The following is a 25,317-nucleotide window of genomic DNA, read 5'->3' as shown; positions in this document are numbered from 1 at the left end:
AGTCATTGTTTTAAACTGTCAATAACATTTGTAGGACAATTATGTTTTCCTTTAACCAAAACAACGAGCCCCTCTTGGCTTTTAAATCTGCGCAGGACAAGATGGTGGAGAATAATGGATGCAGCGAACAGCTGGGGAAGCAGGCAGGGCTCAGCGTTGCTTCATCTTGGCCCAGGGCACATGGTAGGCAGGGATCCTTGGTGGCAGAAGAACAGGGGCATGATAGCCTCACCAGCAGATTCTGGTGTGTTAACGTTGGAGGGGGAGGCAGCCGCTTGGGGCTGTTGGCATGAGCGGTGCCCATGGACATGTCGCCCAAGCGCCCCCCCCATTCCATGAGGAGCAAGCACTGTCCATCCACGTCGAATGAGATGCTTTGTAGGCATTTCTAGGACTCCAATGCAGTCCTCTTCAGCCTTCCCCAGACTCCAAATACTTTCTCCCCCGATGCTCCCACGTGCCCCCCCCCAAAATTAAAACAAGACATATTTTACTCATATCTGAAGTGGTTTACTTTGTATATGTAAGAACTGCCCACTCTCAAAAGGAGGGTGCCCACCCTCTGTGTTTCTGTGTGAGTCCCTGTTCTGCTTGGAGCAATGACTCATGCTGAGATGCAGTGGGTAGCCTCCTTGGGGCCAGGTAATTCTCAGTCATTGGGTGATCCAGTCTCACTGGGCACAGCGACACAGCAGCTCTCTCTCTCTCTCTCTCTCTCTCTCGCACACACACATACACACACACACACACACGCAGGATGTATGAATCAGCAAAAAACGAGCTTACCAAATTTCTCTGAATTCCCCTTCAAAGCTCATTCCAAATCAAGTCTGTATCAGATTGTGAGCTTTGTGATTTTCTTTGTGCATGTAAATCCACGCATACTTTCCCCAAATGTATGCTCAATTGTCTACATTTTTTGAAATGTACTAATTTGTACCGTGTATGCATTTTTGGAATGTATGCATTCTTCTCCTACGATTAAAATGTATTTGTGCACATTTTAAAAATCTACTCATTTTGAAATATATGCATTTTTGCAATGTACTCATTTTGAAATGTACCAGTCCATGTTCTGGATGGTATGAAATGGGTAAATGGATAAAATCCTGATAAAAAACAAACTGAAACAAATTTCTCATACGCCCCTAACACACACATACAGTGTGGAGGTAGACCGGAAGTTTGCATGGTCAGAGGAGATTCTTACAGAGATGCCCAGGGGGTAGGCCACCTCTGTGGGCCGTTAATTAATTCCTGCAAGCACACTAGTTTGGGAATTATTGGTCAAGTTTATACGGATGAATAAAATTGGAATTCAAGGTATGCTGCCGCCGCACTTAGTACTCAGCTGCCCAGTCCAAGTCTGCTGAGGCTGCCTGTGATGTCACAACCGCCAAGCCAATGGCTGATCAGAGAGGTAGGGACTCTTGCCTGTTAGTACACCTCATGTAGTAACATCAGAATAGGCTTGGAAGCCTCTTCTTTTTCAAGAAGAGGGCAGAGTGGACAGACAGACTTATCCAGGGCCAGATTAAGACATGCTCAAGCTCTAAGCCAGATCAAGATTCTGAAGCCCTATACCATACACATAAAGAGAAAAAGTGTATTCCATTATAATAGGAATAATAGGAAGGGTAAAGAAGGGGTACCGTTCAGTGTTAGGGAGCGCTTGTAGTTAAACAGTGTCAGACTCCTCTGAAGATGTGCATAAAAGCACTAATAAAGTAAGGCTAAGGGGAGACATTGATAGAGGTGTACAAAATTATGCCTGGTGTGGAGAATGTGGACAGGGAGACACTTTTCTCCCTCTCTCTCAAAGTACTAGAACCCAAAGGGGTCATATCCCATGAAGCTGATGGGTGGGAGATTCAAGACAGATAAAAGGAAGGACTTCACTACCACCAGATGTAGTGATGGCCACCCATTTGGATGGCTTTAAAAGGGGGTTGGATAAATTCCTGGAGGAGAAGGCTATCAAGGGATACTAACCCTGATGGTTGTGTGCACCATCAGTATTTCCAGTATTCAAGGCAGTAAGCCTGTGTGCACCAGTTGCTGGGGAACATGGGTGGGAGGGTGCTGTTGCACCCGTGTCTTGCTTCATTGGTCCCTGGTCAACAGCTGGTTGGCCACTGTGTGAACAGAGTGCTGGACTAGATGGAGCCTTTGTCTGATCCAGCATGGCTCTTCGTATGTTCTAAGTTGAATTGCACCTCTTTTAAACTGGCTGTAGTTTATGCTTATTGCCTCCAATACTAAATGTTGTGTTGCCACACTTTCTTTATTTAAGGCAACTCTGCTACAAGTAACACCAGACTTTCCAGCTGTAAGCCTAAATATACTAGTTACTGCGGAACATGGTGGTTGGCCACTGTGTGAACAATGTATTGCTGGCCTGATCCAGCATGGCTCGTCTTATGTTTTTAAGATATTTAAGTCAATATATATCGCCTTAGTTATCTCCAACATATTTAGAGGCTCCTCATAATATGAGGCCCTAAACCGTGGCTTGCTTGGCTTGCTTCTAACTTTGGTACTGCTGGTGTCACTTGCCTACAAGCCCCAGCATCCTCCGGCAGCATCAACAGTGGAGCCCATCTCTGATCTGTTTCCTGTAATTGTGTGCTAATCTGCGAGTGAGAAGAGTGACATCCCAGAATATAATGCCCATTGTTCCAGGCTTCTCATCTTGCTTCCCTTTGGAGTTTATTGACTAGTAAATGACATGCCTGAGAGAGCCTGGGTTGAGGAGGAGCGTTTATTTGAGTATAAATGGTTGGATTTGCATATTTACAAAATGCCTAGTAATCTTCCATGTTCCCAGAAAACCAGGTCAGCTGAATTGTGATGCTCGGGGCAAGGCTGGAGCATTTCTTTCACGCCAGCTGGACGGGCTACTGCATGCAGCTCATTTCCAGAAGCCCTGCAGTTTGGAGTGGGGGCAGGCAGGCTACGATTGTATATGGATTTAGAAGGGTGGGGGCTGGATTTTGGATCCATCCCAATGCATGCGTGGGAGGAATTGGAGTGGGCCTGGTCTCGTGGCCAGGGGGTGGCCCTGTGGTTGCAGGGCTAATGCAAGGTCCACCAGCCGGAAGGAAGTACAGACTAGGTGCTCAGCGGGGGTGGGGGGTGGGGGGCAGACATGCAAGTCAAATGAAGGAACAAGGTGACTCTAAGCCCCCGGAATTCGTTTACAGCTTCAAAGCTGAGCTCACTGTCCGTTCAGCAGTAAAACCCACTCCTGGGTTCTCTGCCATCCAAGCATGCTTCTTTTCAGCACCCTAATTTAGAAGTGTGTGGAGTGGGGGGGGGGCTTTGCCTGTCTACTGCAAACTATCCAGAGGTTTACCTGTAAATCTCAGGTGTGAAAGAATAAAAATAACCTGCCCTTCGAGCTTCTTGATTGGAAAGGAGCAACATCAAAGCAGTTCCTCATACAGGGATGCAACAGGTGGCCTCCTCCGAGGGCAAAACATTCCCTGCATTGGGAGCAAAGCAGAGATGCAGCTCAGTTCCCTGCCCCCCTCCAACCAGAATCTGATTGGAAGGAGGCGAGAGCAGTGACTCCTGCAGAGAGTCAGCAAGCACCCTCCAATGGGGGCTGGCAAGATGGGCCTTGAATGATCTGCCCTCTAAAGAGAAGAGAACGCTTGCGGGCTTAGGGGGAACGGCCACGTGGTTTCCATTGCTTACTGCAGCTTCTGCCACCTGAGGCAGTGGCCTCACTCTGCTCAAAGGTGGGGCCGGTGAGAGTCACAAGGAGGAATATGGGATGAGTTACCCCACATCCTAAAGCCACAGAGGACCACCCCTAGTTTTTAGGTGGGTGTGGTGAGAGAACTCGCCAAGAAATAGAACTGGAAGGCTTCTTCAGGGGGAGGGCTAGGTTCAGATCCCTGTTTCACCAGGGATCTCTGAGGAACTCCACATGGTGGTCACCACTTCCCATGGCTCTGTCAGGGGGGCTGTCCACGGGAAAGTTGGGGGTGGCAATAAGCAAAGCTGCTCCCGTTTCATGCCCTGAGCTCTCTAAAATGCGTCTCCCTTACTCACGAGTTTGCCAGGTGTGACGCGCTGCATCTGCCACTGCCTTACGCAGCAGTTTCATGGACTTTTTAACAACAGGCTTCGTTAGTGTGAGACTTTGACATGGCTTTGAATTAACTTCTGAGGCTGGCCAATCCTGGGGGGGAAGCTTTTGATGTCTCTTTCTCTGACGTACCTTCCTCACCGAGCAGAGAGATGTTCTGCAAAGCACTTGCCTTGTCAACTTTTCTCTTTGATTGCAAATGTTACATGCTGGACAGAGAAGGCTGCACAGCTACTAAGATGGTTGGGATCAAAAGATTGGTGGGGAAAGACCCTGGCTGGATTTAATGTTCAACCGGAGAAGACACGGCCAGCTGCTAACCGTGCTTTTAATCCACCTTTGTGGATTGTTTGGCTATTTGACTGCTCAAAAAAGGCCCCAAACCACCTTGCCTGTACTGTCAAGTATTGTCAAATAGCATCCCTTGTCCAATCAGGCGAGGGTTAGCCCAAATGCACTTTACATTGGAGAATTTTCACAGAAGGGGCTTGGCCAAGTCAGTCACGCATATGCGACTCCAGAGCAAGAGAGTGATGTTGGCTCGAGGCACGCAGATTCATTCAGCTCTTTCTCTCTCTTCTAGAATAAAGTCTTGAATGTGGATGGTGTGAAAGTAAAGTTGCAGGTAAGGCAAACTGTCGTTAATTCATTCCATTTCTGTGCCACCTAATAATAGCTAAAGTTCTCTGGGCAGTTCACAAAAACGAAAACCCTAAAATATAACATGATAAAACATAGTTTAACAGGGTTTTAAGAAAGTTCCTTCCTGTGAACTGGACCCTGCCTCCTTAGGAGTCCCACCCTCCTTCTCTTACTTTGCCCTTCCCAGTAAAAGGGGGTTTAGGCTGTGGACGTGGGGTGAGGGACACTCCAGACAAGCGTTTACTAGTGAATTAAAACAACCAAATTACAATAAAGGCATTTAGTCAATAGAGCTGAGTGATACAAAAAAGCATTGAAAGAAAATAAAACTTGCAAAACCGCACGTTCTTTTGCACTGTTCCCATTTTGAAGAAACTTAACTGGAGAAATGAAATTACTCCCAGGCCTGTAAGACCGGACTTTTAATACCTTGCTCAGTAGGCCTCAAACTTTCATACATTCCAAAATTCAAACCAATTTGAAACAGCTAAAAGCAATTATCAGTAAAATACGAGAACCCAATCAAACAACTAACATTAAAAAGGCTCATCCAGTGTTGTGAAATGTATGTATGAGAATAGAAGGAAGCTTGGCACCAAAAAGATGACAACTTTGGCACCACGCAGACCTCACTGGGGAGAGCATTCCACAATTGGGGAGAGCATTCCACCAAGAAGATCCCTTGTTGCCATCCTCCAAGCTTCCAGCAAAAGGGGCCCTCAGGTGTTGAGCACAGTGTACGGGTGGGTTCATACCAGGACAGGCACGTACGTGGCCTAGTATTGTGGTCCCAAACTGTCAAATTTTGCTGGGCTTAGAGGACTGGTGCAACTTTATCTACTTCCCTGAGCAAGCCTCTAGTTTATGTATTATTTAGTACCCTAAGGCTAAATAATCCTTAAATAAGTTTTAACAGCGGCATCTAAAATAATGGAATAATACCCTAGAACTGAGGGGCTGTCTATATGTTCTCTTTGCCCCAGCGTGGCTCCGAATCGGTTATATGACGCAGCCGCTGATTCAGAGCCACCCGGGGCAAAGAGCCAAGGACTTACCCCGGCTTTTCCTGCCTGAATGAGGTCAGTTCTTCTGCCCTCTGATCTCGCTCTGTGGCTGATCAGGGGGTGGGGCGGTCCTGGTGGATGGCGACTGGCGATTGGTTGCTGGTAGTCAGGAAGAGGGCGGGGGCTGGCTCAAGTACCTGGGTGACCGCTGGAAACCCTGCGCTCCCTCCTTGGCCTGGGAATTCGCAAGTGCAACCCTGCAGGAGGGAAACCACAGGGCTTACGGCACCAACGGGGCGCCGTCAAGGCAGCCCTGTGACAGAAATCAGATGTAAAGAGATCTACCAGGTGCTTCAGCCATGGTGTGATCCCAGCTTCACAGTTTGCATGACAGACAGACACTCTGGCAAGGTAGGTACTGGCTCAGCTGTCAGTCTTGTCCAATGGATTTACCCATTTAAGAATGCAGGGTAAGTTCTTTGCCAAGTCAAATGGGGAGTGCTCCAGTATTCCATCAGGTTGAGGAATGGCCCAGGCCTACTTGAGAGATGTATTGCTCATGCCACCTCTGGTCTATTATTATCTCTATCAGCATCCCTCTGTGGGCTGTGAAAATTAATCATGTTTCAGATTGATTGGACCCTTCACCTCATCATTAAAAACAACACTTTCCAGAAAGCTGCCTTGGTGATGGGATGGCAATTTGACTTTCTGGGTTTTTTTTCCACGGAGAACTACTTTATATTTCTTCCCATCATTTTTCAAAATTGTCACAATTCTGTAATCCATATAGTGTAATACCCTTATTAAGCCAACTCAAAGGTTACAAAACTGTAATTATTGATTTCATTACACCTGTAATCAATAACAATATTTGGCAGTCTTGATTGGTGGCTCAGGTGCTGCAATGCTGAGTCTTGTTCTGTGCCCCCCTTCCTTCAGATTGTACATCTAATATGTTTTCTTACATGCTAAACACTGCGTGTTGCCTGTAATTGTACATAACCATTGGCTGAACTATTATAATATCATGGGATGTTCACAAATGTTCTTTCTGTTCAGGACCAAAAGGAAACCACCAGCAACGGATTGTTGATAAAGTGCAGGTTCCATGTAGGAAGTGAAAGGACTGTTTGGCTTGGAAAAATTAATTGCAAAATACATTCATAATATGTAGTTAATTTCTGTGTATCTTAACACAAAGTCACAAATCTAAATAATTAAGTCAGTATTGAAAGAACTGTGCAACTATTCCCACAAGTCCTATGGGGTTTAGGCTTGTTTTCAACCTCCAAGCCTTATGGGAGACTGTTTTTGAAAATGCAAAGAGTTGCTAGAACAATTTGTGATACAGCATGGGGTGGGGTGGGAGTGGGGGTTTGGTGGGGGTGGGGGTTGCTGTTAAAAAACAACACCAAACTTCTCTCTGGGGATGAGCAGGCTCTTTGGCATGCCTAAAGGAGCTTCTCTCAATCCCAGCCTTAGTATTTTTCTAAAATGCAATTGCCATATGGGCCAGTTCAAAACAAAACAAAACACGAGCAGCAAATTTTGCTTATGAAAGAATATTGGGCTGGATTCCAACCAAGATAGTCATAGTTAGATCCCATTGAAAAAGTTTGCCATGACAAACTTAAGTCCCATTTATTTCAAAGGGCCTTAAGTGTAAATAATGTGGCCAGGACCTAACTCAGTGAATTTTGGAAAATTCCATGAACTGCTGAAAGGAGCATTCTGCTTCCTACCAGCCTGGCAGTTACACCAACAGGAAAGAGAAGAATCAACACAACCTTTCCCCCTGGGTTGACTCTTTCAACATATCAACATATTGAGCAGAAGAAGAGATTTGCAAATTGGCGTCTTCCTTTCTCATGTTTTTGTTTTTGGTGGCTTATTCCCATTTTCAGATCTGGGATACGGCTGGCCAGGAGAGATTCCGCAGTGTCACACACGCGTACTACCGGGATGCCCATGGTAAGAACATGCGCACTTTTCTTGCTTTCAGATTAATAACTGAGTTGAGTGGGACAAGGTGAAAAATAATAATAATAAAGAAGGAATCTAGCTTAAATCTAAGGCTCTATCAAAATTGCTCTTTCACTTTGATTTTCAAGTTGAAAGTAGTGATTTTGAGAAAGAGGGGACAGGAATATATTCCCACACCTCTTTAATTGTGAAAACATTCACCTTTTTTCAGTCGTGTTCACTGCAGTTTTTTGCTGCTGCTTTGGTATTTGTTCCCCCTTCTAGTGACTGCTTCTTCATCTTCCCAGATTAGTGACATGGCAATCCCAGTCAATGTGCGATCGTGCAGTGGGAAAGGCCAAGAAAAAAATGCAGCCAACCTGATTTGTAAATGAGGGCAGATGTCAGCTGAGAGTGATGGCAACTCATTCAAACACTTTTGAAGTAATGATGGAAGAACAGCCAAAATGGAAAAGTTCCATTTAATATTGCTGAAAACATTCATGAAAACCAATGAGCACTTCTGTCTTGTCCATATTAAAATCACGCTCTCGCTCTGGCTGTGTTTTGGCTCTCCTGTTTGCTTCCTCAAGATCAGCACAATACCTTAATGAGGACTGATTAAGTCAGAAAGAAGTGAGCAGGATTTTAAGTTCACCAGAATATTCCTTTGAGCTGGACGTTGAGCAAAACAGAAACCCCCAAAGCAGGGGGTGTCTCTGGGCAGGTCAAAAGCCCCAGTCTTCAGATGGGATGGAGTTTGTCCCAGTATGTTCCCTGCATTGCGGTGGAGAAGCAAAGTGAAAGATGCATCTACAAAGGCACTCTACAAAGGAAAGGGGATCTCACTTCCTCCCCAGGAGTAGATCAAAGACACTGTTCTGCTGGATGTGGTTTTAAATTGATCTGGCCCAGTTTTAGAGTTGGGCTCTGCCTTTGGTTGTATGTTTTGAACTGGTAGAGTTCCCAGCTGTGGCACGGAATTCCTAATGGAGCGAGCAATAGCATGAAAGGGCCTTTTGCACTGTCAAGGGCTGAAGGGAAATGTCAGCAGCTCCTCTCTGCAAAGCGCTTCGTATTCAAATTGGAGTTCCCCTCAAAGTCAGGCAGGCAGCCCCGTAAAATGCATTGAAATCACACTTGGCTAATGAGCAAAGAGAAAACTTCCACCTGTGCTAGAAGCGTCTTGGGTCGGCAGTAACGGGGAATGGGAATTTTTGTAAATGGGTTGGTTGCACAGAACAGGAAATGTGGAGCCAGTGAGGTGTTTCTCTCTAGGTGAGTGGGTTGCTGTGCACCTAGGGTGAGAAGCAGTTGGCCACCAGGTGAATAGGTGAGTATCAAATTGCTGCTCCGGTCAACAGACCCTTTAACCATTGAAAAGAGCACCGTGAGAGCAAAACTGGCCACGGTCACTTTGTTTCCCCAACTCTGCAGCACATTCCAAAATAGTTATCCCAGAATCTTTTCGTAATGTCAGAGAAAATGCTGCAACGAATCTCCAGCAATATTTGCAGCAATCTAACATGCACATCCCAGCATCCTCTGTGACATTGCGAGGGATCCTGCGGTGCAGCCTTCTGATCAAAGCAGCTTCGCTGGGGCCTCTAAATATTCCCCTTCTTTCGGTCATGAAAAGCTGGGGAAGCAGAGGGCAGAGCGGTGAAAGAGGGAAGCATTTGTGGAATTTTCGTGTGTAAGTCCCAGCTGGCAGGCCAAATTATTGGCTATCAGGGCTTTTGAGAATTAAGAACGGGAAGAATGCCAGCAAATAAATGTTTGTATTAAACATTCCGTAATGAAATCAAGAGTTTTCAGAGGATTAGTGAGTGGCAGGGAGTAGTTTCTCAAGTAAAAATGATTAAAATGCTGGTTTAAAAAATGCAAAAGGACCAAGGGAGTTGCTTCTGGGAGTATCATATACCTCTGCCAAAGCACAAGCAGTAGCTCCTGTGATCCCCCGTTCATGCCCACCCAAATCCATCTATGAAGTTTTGCTTCGTGTGTGTGTGTGTGTGAATTTCTCCAAAGGACCTTCTGATATGATCACCCAATGCCCTAATTTGTGGAATTGCCCTGATTTGATCATTACAGATGCCCTGATTTCAGTGGCAGCCTGCATGGTTTGCTGTACCCTGGGATCAGCCCAAAGCAGTAGCAGAAGTGAACCTCCCACCACATGGCCTGCAGGAATCACCAGCCCAGAGGAGTGGGCACCCTCTCAGTGAAGCCACGTGGCCCGCCTCCTCAGCCTTTCCCATTCCTCAGATGCCAGACACCTACGTCTTTCCCTGAATCACCCTTCATTGTTAGGTTTTCTCTTTGGCTGTATCTGAATGTACATCTCTGGTGCAGCCTTTGCTTTAGGGCTGACCTGAGGGAAATGAGTGCTTCCAATTTGGGGCAGAAGCCAGACATGCAGAGTGCTGACTGGCTAACTCCCGTGAGGCACAAGGCCCTTCCCTTCCCTCGGTCCCCATAGCAGTTTCTCTCCCCCCCCCCCTCCTATTTTGGGAGAGTGCTTACCAGGCAATTTACACAGCTCAGGACTGCAGTACCAGATGGAGCGCTTCTCCTGACATGAACCTACCCATGCACTACATTCAACATCTAAGGTCCTCCTCCCGAGGGAGGCTCGGAAGATAGCCTTCTCAGTGGTGGCCACCCAATTATGGAATGATCTCCCCAATGAGGCCCTCTTGGGCCATTTCTACACTAGCCTGAAAATGTGGGCTGATCACAGCCGAGTCCCTGTGCGTCCAAATGATGCACAGGGACTCCCGGGAGGGAGAAGGGACAAGAACGGGTTTTCCCAGGGATAAGTACTCCCTAGGAAAACCCGATTCTTCCCACGGTCTCGGGATCGCCCTAGGACGATCCCGGCTTCTTCCCTCCTCCCTGTGAGTAGTGGGGATCAGTAGAGGGAAGGAACCGGGCTGGGAGGAAGCAGGGGGAGCAGGGGCGGGGCTTTTTTCCTTTTCTTTTTTAACTCACTGTTCGTTGGAGCGCACGTGCGCTCAGCTCCTTTAAAAATAATAATTAAAAAATGGTGGGCGCAACACCCTCCTTCCTTCCAGGATATCGCACCCACATTTAGACTCGTGAGATCCTCCCCCCTCCCTCCCTCTACACTGGGCTTGTGTCGAAATGGCCATGGTGCCAACATTGCAAACGTTTGGGCATCAGGTCAAGACTGTTCTCTTTTCCCAGGCTTTGGGCAATATGTGAAGAGTTTTGATTGATCCTGGATGAGTTATTTAGGTTTGGCTGAATGCTCAAAGTTGTTTTTAGATGTATGTTGTCTCTGCGTATACTATCTGTTAGGTGTTTTTTGTTTTTAAATTTTGCATATTGTGTTGCATGTTTTTAATCTTTATAAATTGCCCAGAGAACCTCGACTATGGGGTTGTATAGAAATGCTAATAATAATAATAATAATAATAATAATAATAATAATGTATTCCCTCACTTCTTTGGATTCTGCTTCTTCTTTAGCAATGGCAAAGCTGCCATGCTTCTACCCCCAAGGCTCTGGGATGACATCCACCTGGGGCATACTGTGGAAAAATGATGTGCTAGACCCATTCACTCCCCTTGAAAAATTACCAACATGCCTTCATTTTACCATGTGCAAATAAGCCAGTGAATTTTGGTTCAGTCCTTGTGCAGCATGTGCGTTTCTGTGCTTATCAGGAGGAAGCTCAAATGCATATAGACAAGCAGTTCCTCTTACATAAGATAATTTCATAGAATCATAGGATCGTAGAACAGTAGAGTTGCAAGGGGCCTCTAAGGCCATCCAGTCCAACCCCCTGCTCAATGCAGGAATTCCACCTTGAAGCATCCCTGACAGGTGGCTGTCCGGCTGCCTCTTGAAGGCCTCTAGTGTGGGAGAGCCCACCACTGCCCTAGGTCATTGGTTCCATTGTCGTACCATTGCTGTAACAATCAGGAAGTTTTTTTCCTGATGACCAGCCTGAATCTGGTTTCAAAGTGATCTTGATAGGCTGGAGTGCTGGGCTGAAAACAACAGAATGAAATTTAATAGGGATAAATGCCAAGTTCTACATTTAGGGAATAGAAACCAAATGCACAGTTACAAGATGGGGGACACTTGGCTCAGCAATACTACAAATGAGAAAGATCTTGGAATTGTTGTAGATCACAAGCTGAATATGAGCCAACAGTGCGATATGGCTGCAAGAAAGGCAAATGCTATTTTGGGCTGCATTAATAGAAGTATAGCTTCCAAATCACGTGAGGTACTGGTTCCTCTCTATTCGGCCCTGGTTAGGCCTCATCTAGAGTATTGCGTCCAGTTCTGGGCTCCACAATTTAAGAAGGACGCAGACAAGCTGGAGCGTGTTCAGAAGAGGGCAACGAGGATGATCAGAGGTCTAGAAACAAAGCCCTATGAAGAGAGACTGAAAGAACTGGGCATGTTTAGCCTGGAGAAGAGAAGATTGAGGGGAGACATGATAGCACTCTTCAAATACTTAAAAGGTTGTCACACAGAGGAGGGCCAGGATCTCTTCTCGATTCTCCCAGAGTGCAGGACACGGAATAACGGGCTCAAGTTAAAGGAAGCCAGATTCCGGCTGGACATCAGGAAAAACTTCCTGACTGTTAGAGCAGTGCGACAGTGGAATCAGCTACCTAGGGAGGTTGTGGGCTCTCCCACACTAGAGGCCTTCAAGAGGCAGCTGGACAAGCATCTGTCTGGGATGCTTTAGGGTGGATTCCTGCATTGAGCAGGGGGTTGGACTCGATGGCCTTGTAGGCCCCTTCCAACTCTGCTATTCTATGATTCTATGATTCCTGTAACTTGAGCCTGTAGCTTTTAACCTTTAATTTAAAAAAAGAAAGAAAGAAAACACCCTAGGAGTTCAAAGGAAGCATGTGGGAAGCTGCCAGTGTACATCTCAAGCATCATTTAGTCAGGAAAGGGTAACCTTTGAACTAATGTACTTCCACACCTTGCAGTCAAGATGGCTGCATTGTTGTGGTGCCTTTCCATCTTCTTTTGATATATCTCAGTCACAAGCTTCTTCTAAGCAGGAGCTGCCAGAACCCCACTGCAGGCTCAGTTGTAGCCCAGGAGGCTTCTGGAAGAAGCCCACCTCATGAGGAGAACCCTTATACGTGAGGTGCCCTTTATTCATGGGGAGCGCTATTCCCAGGAGGACTCTCGCCTGTCTTTTCAGGTGTCGGCACTTCCGGGGCTCAGTGGCCATTCTGCCTCTGAAGCAGAGCTCCCTTCTCCCTGGGGGGAGGTCGGTCAGCAGTCTCCCCTGAGGACCCAGGCTTCTCCTGGACCTCTGGCATAGGTGGTTGCCAGTTACTGGGAGCTTTGGACCCTCCTCTGAGGAGGAATCCCCTAGTCGGGGCTTGATACCTCCCCAAAGAGTTGGTTTAAAGCCCATCAGGTTTGGGAGGCTCCTGCCAAAATTATTTTTCATAGGGCCTCTTCAGACGAGACTTCAGGCTCTGTGGTTAGTGAAACTGTGGTTTTCTGGGGCTAGCACTAACCGCAAGCCGTGCTGCTGCACACAACGCTTAGGCCATGGTTAGAGCTGCTAACCCTGCTGCAGATGGTCCGACTGTGGTTAGTGAGTGACTAGGGTTCAGCAAAACGCATCATACAAGACACCTTAAACCCTGCTCCTTAAGCAAAAGCCTTAACCAGCAGGGTTTAGGGTGTCCTCTGAACAGGCCCATAGTCCCTGTAAGGTGCACCCCATTGTCTACAAGTATTGCACAGTCGCACAGAATGTTCCTGATTCTCCTGGTGTTCTGTGCCACAGACATCTTCTCCCCTACCTCTCACCCGTTGTTCTGTTCTTCCTTGGAAAGCTTCCCCTTTCTGGGGCTCTGTCAGGAGGACCTCCTGCCCCTCCTCTAAATGCCTTTCATCCTCCCAGTTCAGCTGGGGCGTAGAGAGGCAGGCCTCTAGCCTCTTCGCCTTCTCTTCCATCAGAGCTCCGAGCTGGCGCTTGCTGCAGGTGTGATTCATGCTGCCCTCGGGCAAGGAGGCAACCGGGGCACCCACACGGCCTGCAGCTCCCTCCGTGCCCAGGCTGCTGGGCTTTCCAGAGGAGTCTGCCTCTTCCCTGGTCTCCCCCTCAGTTCTCCCTGCAAAACTCCCCCGTTTGCTCACTCTCGGGGAACAGGCAGCCTTGCCACGGAGCTCAGCCACTGACATCACCCCCAGCCGTGGACAGTGGTTTCACCCACAAGCCACAGGCTTCCATAGCAGCAGGCTGAGACAGGTGAGCCACCAACTCATCCACCAATGACCCACCTCAAGTTTTTTTCTTAAGCAGTTTGAAGAAGTGGGGGAAGAACCAAAATAGCAGAAGATCCAGCAGCCTGAATGAAGAGCGAGAGAACAAAAGCCCAAATCAGAGAGAGAGAGAGAGAGAGAGATTTAAACAAGCCACAAACCAAGTTCAAAACCGACAAAGTGACCCCCTCCTTGCCTCTGAGGGCAGTCCCACACAAAATCCCCCTGTTTGCTCGCTCCAATTGGTCATTCCCAGGAAACAGAAGATGAGTTGATTTAATAAGTCCTGCCTCGGTTTCGACCATCAATCACAAGCAATCCCAAATGCTTCCTTTACAACCCACTGCTATTTTACATACACTTTCATCTTATGAAATGAAAATTACCCTTTCCCAACAGAACAGTCACTCTGACTGTCAAGCAGGCCGTGTTTATTCCGCGGAGTTTTCCGCCCGGGCAGAACGAGAGCGCTCTCTAGAGACGGCCTCGCACGAATACTAATGGAGGTCTCCTAACGCCACCGAGGCACGAGGAATGCTTCTCATGCACAGGAAATCCAGTTCAGAGGTTGTTTACCTGCAATGCGGAAAATATTTGCAAGTGGAGTTGGGAGAACATGCTGGAAACAGTGTTTTATGGCTTCCTGCAGTGTTTGGCTTCACCTCAGAATGTAGTGGATGAAGCCGTTTGCTGTGGTGAGATCCGTCTGATGTATGCGGTTTCTCTAAGAAGTTAGGGAAACCTCAGCATGGCAAGATCTTAGTACCTGCCTCCTCCTGGATATTTGTTGTTGTTGCTGTTCAGTCAGGATACGTGCGGAGGGAAGGGCCTACAGGCTGGAACAATCCTGCACACGGAGCTGGCATGCGCTTGTCTGTGCTCCAAGGCCAAGTGCGCTCTTCCGGTTGAGGCCCTGAACTTGCAGCAGTGACCAAACGACTTTCACTGTCTCTATCAAGGTATAACACGTGAACCATGAACATGTGGCAAAACAGATGTTTGTCAGGTAGGAAGTGGTGAGCGGATTTCCCCCAAGAGCAGCACTTGTCTGGCTGGGAGCGGAGTATCTTGGGTCACCCAGAGAATCTTCTGGGACCGTGATTGTGGCAGGACTGTGGAATTTGTGGTCTCTCACACCGAGTGCAGCGCGATACCACAAGTGGCACTACCACGTGGCTTTACTGTGCTGGGCCATGCTTGCGGGGGGGGGGGGGGGCTGCACCCTCTGCTTTTGTAATCCCAGACAGGCAGCGAAAGAGAAGAGGATCCTGTCAGGCCTCAGGGGTGCACCTTCATGGGGTTTGTCTTCAGTTTAGGGGTTCACACAAGCTGTGCAGCCTCGGTTTATGAGATTTTTAATCATCTCAATAACCAATGTTCTCTAGGTGGATTAGAAACAATTTAAATGTTAAAATACCTTACAGACAGATTAAAAATGGAAAATAGAATACATATCTAAGTTCATAGTTGTGGAGACGGCTTATCTTTTCAAGAGTACCCACAGCTTTGCTGTAGTTGAATTCTTGAGTGTTGGTAGCTAAGCTAACGTTGTATCTGGCCCCGTTAGCGAAAGATGAATCTCTCTCCTCCTGCAGTGTTACCAATAACTGTCACGTTTTGTAATTAAAGCGGTGCTCGAGTTCGCGTCTATCTGGGAGAAAGATGGCTTAAAGCTGGAATGGAATTTGTGTTATCGTACAAAATGGTTACTCTTTCTGTGTTGTTTGACTATCGTTGTGTCAAATGAGCATTCTGCATCTGGGCTGCGCTTTTTGCGATGTCAAAAAGTAATCTCTGCTGAACATAAGGGGCTTCTGAAGACACTGCAACGCTAATTTTGGGATGGAGACAATTTATCCTTTAATGTATTAATTTAATTGCTCAACTGTTTATCCTGAACATTTACTTTGATTCATGTACTTTAACATTTGGTGTTTTGTTACATGAACAAGATTAAACAGGTTTTATGGACTGGGATAAGACATACATCATTTGGGAAATCCAAAGAAGTTTAAAATTGCCTTGTTGGATTAGACCAAGTAGGTCCAGCAATCTGGCCCTAGCAGTATCTTGGCAAATGCGCCCTGAACCTCACAAGTAGAGTATGATGGATATAGTCTGGCCCCATAACTAGGGATGGCTCATGTTGTGCTAATCCAGGGGTGGCCCACATACGGGCTCCCATGGTCCCTGCCACCCTTGCCCCCACACTGGTGAATGTCGGCAGTGCAGGGCAAATAAATTTGACTGCAACCGCTACAGAGGGGCTGTCTGTACACCCTATTTACACCATGGTGGTTGCGCAGTGGCGCTGCATCAGTTACACAACGCAGCTGCCAACTCGTAGAAAGGGCCTCCAAGTCGCCAGTAGAATAATACAGGAGACGAATCTTTTTGCTGGAAGAAATTCTTTCTACCCCCTGAATGAAGAAGGCCTCTAAATAAAGGGCAGGCCAAAACGCATCACATCAGGTTTCTTGTCAATAAATCTGTTTTGCACCCCGAGAACATGTTTCTCTCCTTTGTGGCTGTACTTTAGCTTCAGCCGTGGAGCGGGTCCTCTGCCTTTATTAAGGACTGAACAAATGAAAAGGAATGCCACCAGAAGGAAGGGAGTGCCCTGAAGGCCCTTCCCTGTCCTGGCCACAGGGAGCCCTGAGGTGTCCACATCTCCGGGCAGGTCCAGAGGGGCTTTGGGGGTTACACAAGGCATTCCTGCCCCCATTGGCTTATGTTCACCTCACAATTCCTCCCAACCAGCTTCCTGGAATGAAATGAGAAACAGACAAGGAGGACCCCCATTGCTGGTCCTAGCACATCTGGGGTTAAAGGGGAGGCAGTGGAAATGGACAAGCATTCCAAGATTTCCCCCCAGGAAATTGCCTGACACAGGGAGGTTGTGATTTTTTTAAAAAAATTATTGCATTTATATCCTGTATTTTTTCCTCCAAGGAACCCAAGGCGGCGTACATAATCCTCCTCCTCCTCTCCGTGTTATCCTCACAACAACAACCCTGTGAGGTAGGCTGGGCTGAGAGTCTGTGACTGGTCCAAAGTCACCCAGTGAGCTTCCCTGGCCGAGTGGGGACTAGAACCCAGATCTCCCGACTCCCAGTCCAACACTCTAGCCACTACGCCACACTGCCCAGAGCAACCAGAACTGCGCAAAGTGTTCCAAATAAGGCGCACCATACGGTTGTTTTATTTTGTATTCTCCAGTTTTCTAAGCGGTCTGTTATGTCAGGGCAGCGTCTTACATGCACCACTTTTCATTTGCAAATGTACTGAATGAGCAGGTGGGACGCAAACAGGCTCCTTTGAGGGGAATCATTTGAAAGGTATTCTTTGGAAGCCACCTTGAGTGCTTTTTGGAAGCACAGAGGTTTTGAATGGTTTTTGTCAATAAAACAGTAAATCACGAATTGTTTGGCAGGCACATTGGTTCCCCCCAAAGCTCACATTGCCCCCTCCCTCATGGCCTTGAGGAGCTGCGCCGTCTCAGTGAGCTGCCAAACTCAGAATTTTCCCTTGGCAAATACAAGCTGCAAAAGGGATCCTGTCAGTCGGCCATTGCCAACCAGTTGTCAAAGGCATGGGTGTACTTCTTCATTTTTAAGACTCAAGTTTTATCCTGATTCCCCACCACCACCAAAAAGGAACAGCAATAAAATATAAACCATGCACAGTAAAACCAAAACTATAGCATATGTTAAACAACCATCAGAAATACCAACAACATAAAAATCAGTACAGATAAAGGAAAATAGCATCATCACACAGGGGGAAATCGTGTTTTCTTACTGTAGCTTCTCCACCCGCGCTTTTGTCCCTCATTACTTCCGTGGCCCATTCAGCAGGAGATAGCAGTAACTTCTGTCTTGAAAAATAAGTTGGACTTACTGGAGTGTGTGTGTTTTTTGGTCGCATGAAGAAGACTAGAAGGGGCAGGAGGTGCCCAGAGAACCGCCCAGAGAACTTCGGCTATTGGGCGGTATAGAAATACAATAAATAAAGGGAGGCAGACAACGTCGTGAGAGGAACCCATGAAAATCCGTGAGTGCCCAGTATTGAGTGTGCAATAAAACACTGATCTGATGGAGCTCATAATCATAATGAGAAGATATGGTGTGTATATATATATATATATATATATATATATATGTATATATTTAGCTGAAGGCCCTCTAGATTTAGGTCTAATGCCTAAAACCGTAAAGTGCTGGGCTTGGCGAATCACAAAGGGGGGTGTTCCCCAGGGTGGGTGTCATCACCAAAAAGGCCCTACTCCTTGTTGCCACCTGCTGGACCTCAAAACATCTGAGAAATTCCAGTGGTTCAGCCAAGATACCACTTATCAAAGACTACCTTGGCCTCTTCCTTGGCCTTCTTTCATTTGGCCGAGATGATGTTGTTCCAGCAGACATTTGCCCTCCACTGGGTTGACTAATTTTAATAGGCTGATCCCTGTTTTTAGGTTTTCATCTGTTGCTCCTCTCTCAATATAGAAGTACCAATGTTTATGTTTTGCGGCTGTTTCTACGTTATTCTAAGCCATTGCAATAGAAGGGGGAAGGGAATACGTTTTCTAAATAAATACTAAGCAAACACCCTTCGGAGATCAAAGTATGTAAAGGCCTGGGAGGAGGAAGGCGCCATTTTGCATAACCAAAGAGCATGATGCGTAGAGGTGTTTCCAGAGGAGGCTTTCATGTGTCATCATCCTGCCTTGTTCACGGAAGTCTGCTCGTGACCCTCCTGGGTTTTCTTACTGCTGCTTCCATCTTTTTCCTTAAAGCAATGTGAAGGAGAGAAAGATGGAACCCTGTGAAGGAGAGAAAGATGGAACTGCCACAAAATGCTGTCAGATTGCTCCTATGACAATCTTATTTGCAAACGCCTTCCCTGGACTGAGAGTCGTAGGTGGGGTGCTTATCCCAAGTGGACTGAAATTCACAGGGGCCAATTATGGGGGCCGGATCCTTTTTATAAATGTTCCGTCTTGGTTAAAAAAACCCAACCCCACGCACATGGGGCTTCCAGGCAAGGCTTTCATGGCACCATCGCCCTGCCACATTCACAGAATGGATGTGGGGGGGAGGCAATGTTGTTGTCTACCATTCATTATGCTCCCATCTTTTCCCACAGCTGTTTCTGCCTTTTTTCTCACCACAGAAAATCTATGAAGGAGGAAAAGGTGGCGTTGCTGCACAAGGGCCTTCTTAATTAGTAGCTCCAGGAGCCCTCTGTCCAGCAGCCCTGTGGCCCTGTGGCATTTAATTAGTGGCTGCTCTTTAGCATTGACCCGCGTTGTCTTCTTCTCTTTCTCTTCAGCTTTGCTGCTGCTTTATGATGTCACAAACAGAGCATCCTTTGACAATATCCAGGTAAGTCTTGATGGCGCTCAGTAGTTTATTTATTTACTTATTACATTTTTATACTGCCCAATAGCTGAAGGCCTCTCAGCAGTTTACAACTATTAGTTGTCTAGATGTGAAAGAAATCCTGGTGCCCCACTGCTCAGTTGCTACTTGTGCCCAAAGGAAGGGTCCTGGCAAAATCAGGGCATCAAAAGTTGACCCTTGTCCTCCCCGGTCCCCGGGATGGGTTTCCATCCTCTCCTCTTTTTACCATAGATACCCAAATTGCAAGCATCAGCTATGGCCAGCTGCCCCAGGACAGGCTTGGGCCATCCAGCACCTCTCAGTTAAGCACCACCTGGAATACAGTGTGAGGAAGGGGAACCCCAACATCAAAACCAAGGTCTCTCTTCCTGTCATGGTGCATCTGAGTTGCCATCTCTCCCTCCACCCAAGGTGGCTGGTTCCTTCGTTTTTTTGCAGCCTTGGTGCTGATGTAGGCTTTGGGAACATCTTTGCTGTCTTCCCTTTCAGTGGGTTAGTTGACTAAGATGGATGGTCCCAGTCCCTGTTGTGGAACAGGTTGTAGGCCTAAAAATGGGAGCGCAACAGGGAATTGGGCCCCTGTATCAGACACAGACGCGGACAGGCTGCAGAGGGTGGGCCCCGCCTTGTTCTTGCATGGCCATTCTTAGGGAAGTCTGGAGAGCGTTCCATTCCAGGAGAGGGCTCCCCTGTCTCTTCTCTTGCACCCTCAACATCGTCCAAATGAACACCCTAAAGCAGCCTTCCCCCAACCTGGTGTTCTCCAGATTGCGTTTGACTACAGTCGCCATTATCCCCAGTCATGCTTCTAGGGATGTATAGTCCAAAACATCTGGAGAACACCAGGTTGGGGAAGGTTGCCCTAAAACAGAAATGGACAACTTTGGGCACTCTGGGGTGGCAGGGCAATTTCCAGCCCCTGGACTCCCCAGCTGTCCTATCACCTAAAAGAATCAGAAGTCTGCTGTGTGGTAAACCATTGGAGAGACTCAAAAGGGCTACATTTAGCTTGAAAACAGTGGTTTGCTGCTTAATTGTGGTGAGAACCTGCTGGGTTTTTGCCTCCGCATCACCAAATTTCAGCAATATAGGAGCAGTATCGGGGCGACAGGGGCTGCATTCAAGGACATGGGGCCGAATGCTGCCCACCTCTCCCCGAACGACTGTGTGTGTGTGTGAGAGAGAGAGAGAGACAGAGACAGAGAGACTAACAGATGCTCCAGGCAGACCTCCCAGATGGCTCATGGTGCCCCCATAAACAAGTTGTTGCTTTCTAGTCCTTAAAATCACCTTGCTGCCACAGAGGTATTTGCAGTGTTTTCCCATACCTGATGCTGGTGGCTGATTTCTGAGCGTGATGCACTTCCTTGGTAAGTTCTCTTGAAATTACTTCCAGTTGCAGTATGTGGCATTGCTGGGCAGAGTGACTGTGCTCCTTTTTTCTAAGGGATTTGGCCAATGAAGCAGGTGGGATGAATAAGAAAGAGGCATCCCCTCATGCTCCTGGCTTCCCTCCTCCGTCCACCTGCTCTCGTGTAAAACAGACACCTTGGAGGTACGCTGCATTATTTCTTGCGCCTGGAAACCTGGCTGTTACCTCAGCTTCTGTGGCTCCAAAAACCTCTGATGCTATTTATCCTGATACACAGTTTGGGCTTGCATGTTAGGAAAGTGGAGCATCATATGAAAGCTGTGACCCAGTTTTGCAGGCACAAGAGAACATGCAGAAGCGCACGTGTTGGCAGAGGGGGCCCCATCCCAGCTTCAACTCTTCAGCTCAGTGGTTCCCAATTAGCTAAGTACTCCTTGTTTTTCAAATGCCAAGCCATGGACCCCCTTACTTTTGAAAAAATTGTTATCTCTATGGTAGTTACCTGTGTGAAGCAATTTTTTGGAGAAAATAAGAGGTAGCCCCTAATAAGCAAAGGATTTTAGGTAAACTAAAAAACAGACCATACAATTTGTGATATTTGTGACATTACCACACAAAAATGACAATGATTTAGTTATGAATATAAAGATGAATTTAATTTTACTAACATCTAGTTCACAACTGAACAAAATACGACATGTCTAGCAGCTACTAAACCTAAATGTGATGGGAGAAATCCTGCCTCTTTTTGTCCCGAACAATCCCTTCCACATCCGGTTCAGTATTTCCTACTTTTAATCTCAAATCTGGATCAACATTGAGCCGATTTCTATGCTTGTTCTTCATATAACAAAATGTCGAAAATGTTTGTTCACAAAGATATGTGGAACAAAAGGGGACTAGATGTTTCAAAGCTTTTTCACCTAACTTCTTATAATCAGGAAAGACCTTCACCCAGAATTGGTCCAGTCTATATTCTTTGAAAAATGATTTCAATGAACCATCACAAGGCACACCAATAAGTGCATCTTGCTCTTCCACAGATAGAGTTGTTAGTTGTACATCACCACATTCAAAAGGATTCCTTATCCGTGAGTTTTCAGGATTAGGTGCAGGGAAGTAATCTCTGAAGCTAGTCTCAGGTGCTCAGTGATGTTATATTTTACTTCTGGTAGGAATTCATTGTCAGTGGACTCCAGAAATGAATGGTGAGTATGTGAATGGTGCCACGGACCCCCTGGGTGGGGGTCCGCGGACCCCTTAATTGGGAACCACTGCTCCAGCTCAATGGGACTGAATCCTTGGAGACAGTCCTGGGCTGACAGGGGTTTGATTCAGTCATATATACATTTATACTTACATACATTTATGTAAGAAAAATGAGACAGCCCGTATGGCTATAGGTAAGCAGTGAGTATTTTACTGTGTTTTTATCATTTCTGTAAACTGCCAATGATAGCTCACTGGAACGTGGTATATTAATTTATGTAATAAAAAGAAATATACGTTCAAATGTTTTACAAATAACAGCCAGCCTTGAGGCAGGAGGAAACCCGCAGGATGCAGACTTAGGTAGCTCAACAGACTTAAGGAGCTTACGAGGATACCAATTATAACTGCAGTAGCAAGCTAAAAGGCCAGGATATTGAATTCGGATGGGGAAATGGCATCTCTCGAAAGGCAACGTTCCCCTCTGGGGCTTGAATCGGCATCCTTTGTCTTCAGTGAATGATTGGGGAGAGGTGAGCTTCTGGGTGGTAATAATGTCATTAGTTTAGTTGGAAGTGAATTAGTTAGCCAGTGACATTTCGTACCGTCTCATGAGTCTGGTCCCTTTTTGACTTGGACCGAGAGTGTTTCCGTGGCGAAGTCAGCCCAGGCCTCACTGGTTTAGCATCCTTCCTTCCCCTGATGAAGTGCGGGACTGCAGCAGGAACACCATCCAAGCGGCCTTCCTGGGCGTGGCCTTCTCTTTTCTCCCCGGGTGGCCAGTTCCAGTTGGAAAGTTGATCAAAGTTATGAGTTTGGAATGGGTGCCTTGGATCACTCTGTTGAACAGCAAACTGACTTCACAACTAAAGCAAGCAAGCCAGAGAAATAACTAACGCAAGAAATAGAAGTGGAGTACCCCTAGTTCAGGGAAATAAGATTCATGATATTCTTTAAGTTTGGATGGCATTGGACATGTGGTTAATCCCCATTAAAACACCCAGACGTGTGATTTACTAGATAGTTTGATATGTAAGCAGGAGACACAGGACAGTCTCCAATGGTGTCATTCTGTTAGCCCAAACGATGTTGAGCTAGTGGAAACAAGGTTCTGAACTATGCGCAAGAATCCAACTAAAGTTGTGTTGGCGCAACCATGGTTGTGCAAGCAGTTGTGCATAATGCTTGGGTAACATGTTGTACAACCCATTGTACAATGCATTGCGCATGAATGGGCAACCACTTGCACAATGGAAGGATTCAGCGGAGATCCACTGACGCTATTTGGGTTTGCGGAATGTCCTTGAACTAACTGTTGCAAGAGGGAGTTTTGTTGCTCTCTAAAGTCTTCGGTGTCCCCAGGGCCAGATGTTGCTGTAGAAGGTGACTATTGCTTGGCACCCGTGATGTCACCAGCCCTCCCCCCCCCCCGAACTGTTTTGCAAGTATGATAAGAAGTGTTTCTGGTAGTGGTGTGTTGTTGTTTTTAAAGGCAGACTGCTCACCTGACTCATGAGAAAACAGCCAAGACTGGAATTAATCCAGCAGTTTACTTCCTGTTGTATCTGCTTGGACTGCACGCTACTGTGATACAAGCCATGAACACTGTCTGTGGTGAATCCCATGCAGTGGCTCTTCGTTCCAGCACACGCCAGCTGGTCTCTGCTCTGTTGTGCATTTGCTCCACAGACCCAAAGATCCTGGCACCCAATCATCATATCATAGAATAGCAGAGTTGGAAGGGGCCTACAAGGCCATCGAGTCCAACCCCCTGCTCAATGCAGGAATCCACCCTAAAGCATCCCTGACAGATGGTTGTCCAGTTGCCTCTTGAAGGCCTCGAGTGTGGGAGAGCCCACAAGCTCCCTAGGTCACTGCTCTAACAGTCAGGAAGTTTTTCCTGATGTCCAGCTGGAATCTGGCTTCCTTTAACTTGAGCCCGTTATTCCGTGTCCTGTACTCTGGGAGGATCGAGAAGAGATCCTGGCCCTCCTCTGTGTGACAACCTTTGAAGTATTTGAAGAGTGCTATCATGTCTCCCCTCAATCTTCAGTGAAACCACCTGGGAAGATGTAGCTCTCTTTGGAAAGCTCTTTGGGTGACTGATTCCTCACATGGCTCAGGCAGGTTTTATTTATTTATTTATTTATTTATTTATTTGCAATATTTATATACTGCTCCCCATGAAAATTTCGGAGCAGTGTACAAGATAAAATGAAAATAAAAACAGAAGAAAACACTTAAAACAGATTTTAAAAGAAGCAAATACTGTGACTTCTGGCTGGACATTAAGGAAAGGCTTCCTGGAATAATGATGTTTTCAGGAGGCGCTGAAAGGAGTGCAAGGTTGGCGCCTGCCTGACCTCCAGAGGTAGGGAATTCCACAGGAGGGGCGCCACCATGCTGAAGGCTCTTCCCCTGGTGGACTCCAATCAGAGGATGGATCTATGTGGGACCACCAGGAGCAGGCCCTCGGATGACCTCAGTGACCGGGCAGGTTGGTAGGGGAGAAGGCGCTCTCTCAGGTATCCTGGTCCCAAGTTTTGATGATGCCAGTGCAACCCCCTGAAAATGATGGTTTGGCTTGGCACAGTTAAGGTTTCATGTGTGACCGCCTTGGCTTCTTCCGAAGTTAAGGCCTTCCTGCTTTGGAGCCTGTCTGTGCCACCTCTCAAAAGCAGGAGTTTCCCAGTAGATGCTTGGAGAACAACAGTTCAGATCACCAGCCCTGTTTTCTTTGGCAGCCTTCTTCATCGTCTTCCTCCTGTTTGGGGGGAGGGTGGCTGCTGCCCTCTTCCAAGCACCAGCTCTTCAGCTTGCTGCCTGGCACCACACAGCTGATCTTCTGCTGGCATTTCATTAAGCAGCTTCTCTGGCACCATGTGGCGTCTCTGTTTATTAATATAATGCTAGATGTTTGTCAAAGAGACTAATAATTACAGCATTCTCTCCCTGTTCAAATACAAATAAAGAATTAGACATCTGCTGATTTACATGGGTTTTTTCCTGTTTCAGAATTGAAATTCTGCCCCCATAAACTCACACACATCTCCTTTCTCACTTGGTTTGTAGTTTCTTGCCTGCTCTGCCTACAGCTGAAGAATGACATGAAAAGCCTTCTTGCTGGGTGGTGGTGGTGGAGGTTAATGGTCTTTATTGAAATGATCCTGGGTAGGCTGTTAGTTGGCTCGTGCCTGGCATTGTCATGGAGCTTCTGTAAACAAGCGTTTTATAGCACGCTCGTGAGTGGCCACTCACAGATGTTCGTGGCTGATTTTGATAACGCAGTGATCCTCCTGTGCATCTCCTGCTCTATTTCCCAGTTTTAGCAATTTTAAAAAAAA

The 25,317-nt window shown here is 46.8% G+C and overlaps 1 protein-coding gene across 1 annotated transcript in view; it reads left to right on the top strand.

Moving 5' to 3' along the window:
* The window catches only part of RAB26 (RAB26, member RAS oncogene family), a 165,418-nt gene that overhangs the window by 101,547 nt on the left and 38,554 nt on the right, over nt 1–25,317 (top strand). Inside the window, exons 3-5 of the mRNA XM_063143666.1 lie at nt 4,680–4,721; nt 7,650–7,716; nt 19,322–19,374. Coding sequence (XP_062999736.1) covers nt 4,680–4,721; nt 7,650–7,716; nt 19,322–19,374 — 162 coding nt within the window. The remainder of the gene's footprint in view (nt 1–4,679; nt 4,722–7,649; nt 7,717–19,321; nt 19,375–25,317) is intronic.

This window comes from Elgaria multicarinata, chromosome 17, assembly GCF_023053635.1.
Source record: "Elgaria multicarinata webbii isolate HBS135686 ecotype San Diego chromosome 17, rElgMul1.1.pri, whole genome shotgun sequence".
In the NCBI taxonomy this organism is placed as follows: domain Eukaryota; kingdom Metazoa; phylum Chordata; class Lepidosauria; order Squamata; family Anguidae; genus Elgaria; species Elgaria multicarinata.
Note: the sequence above shows the minus strand (reverse complement) of the source record. Positions and strands in the feature narration are given on the sequence as shown.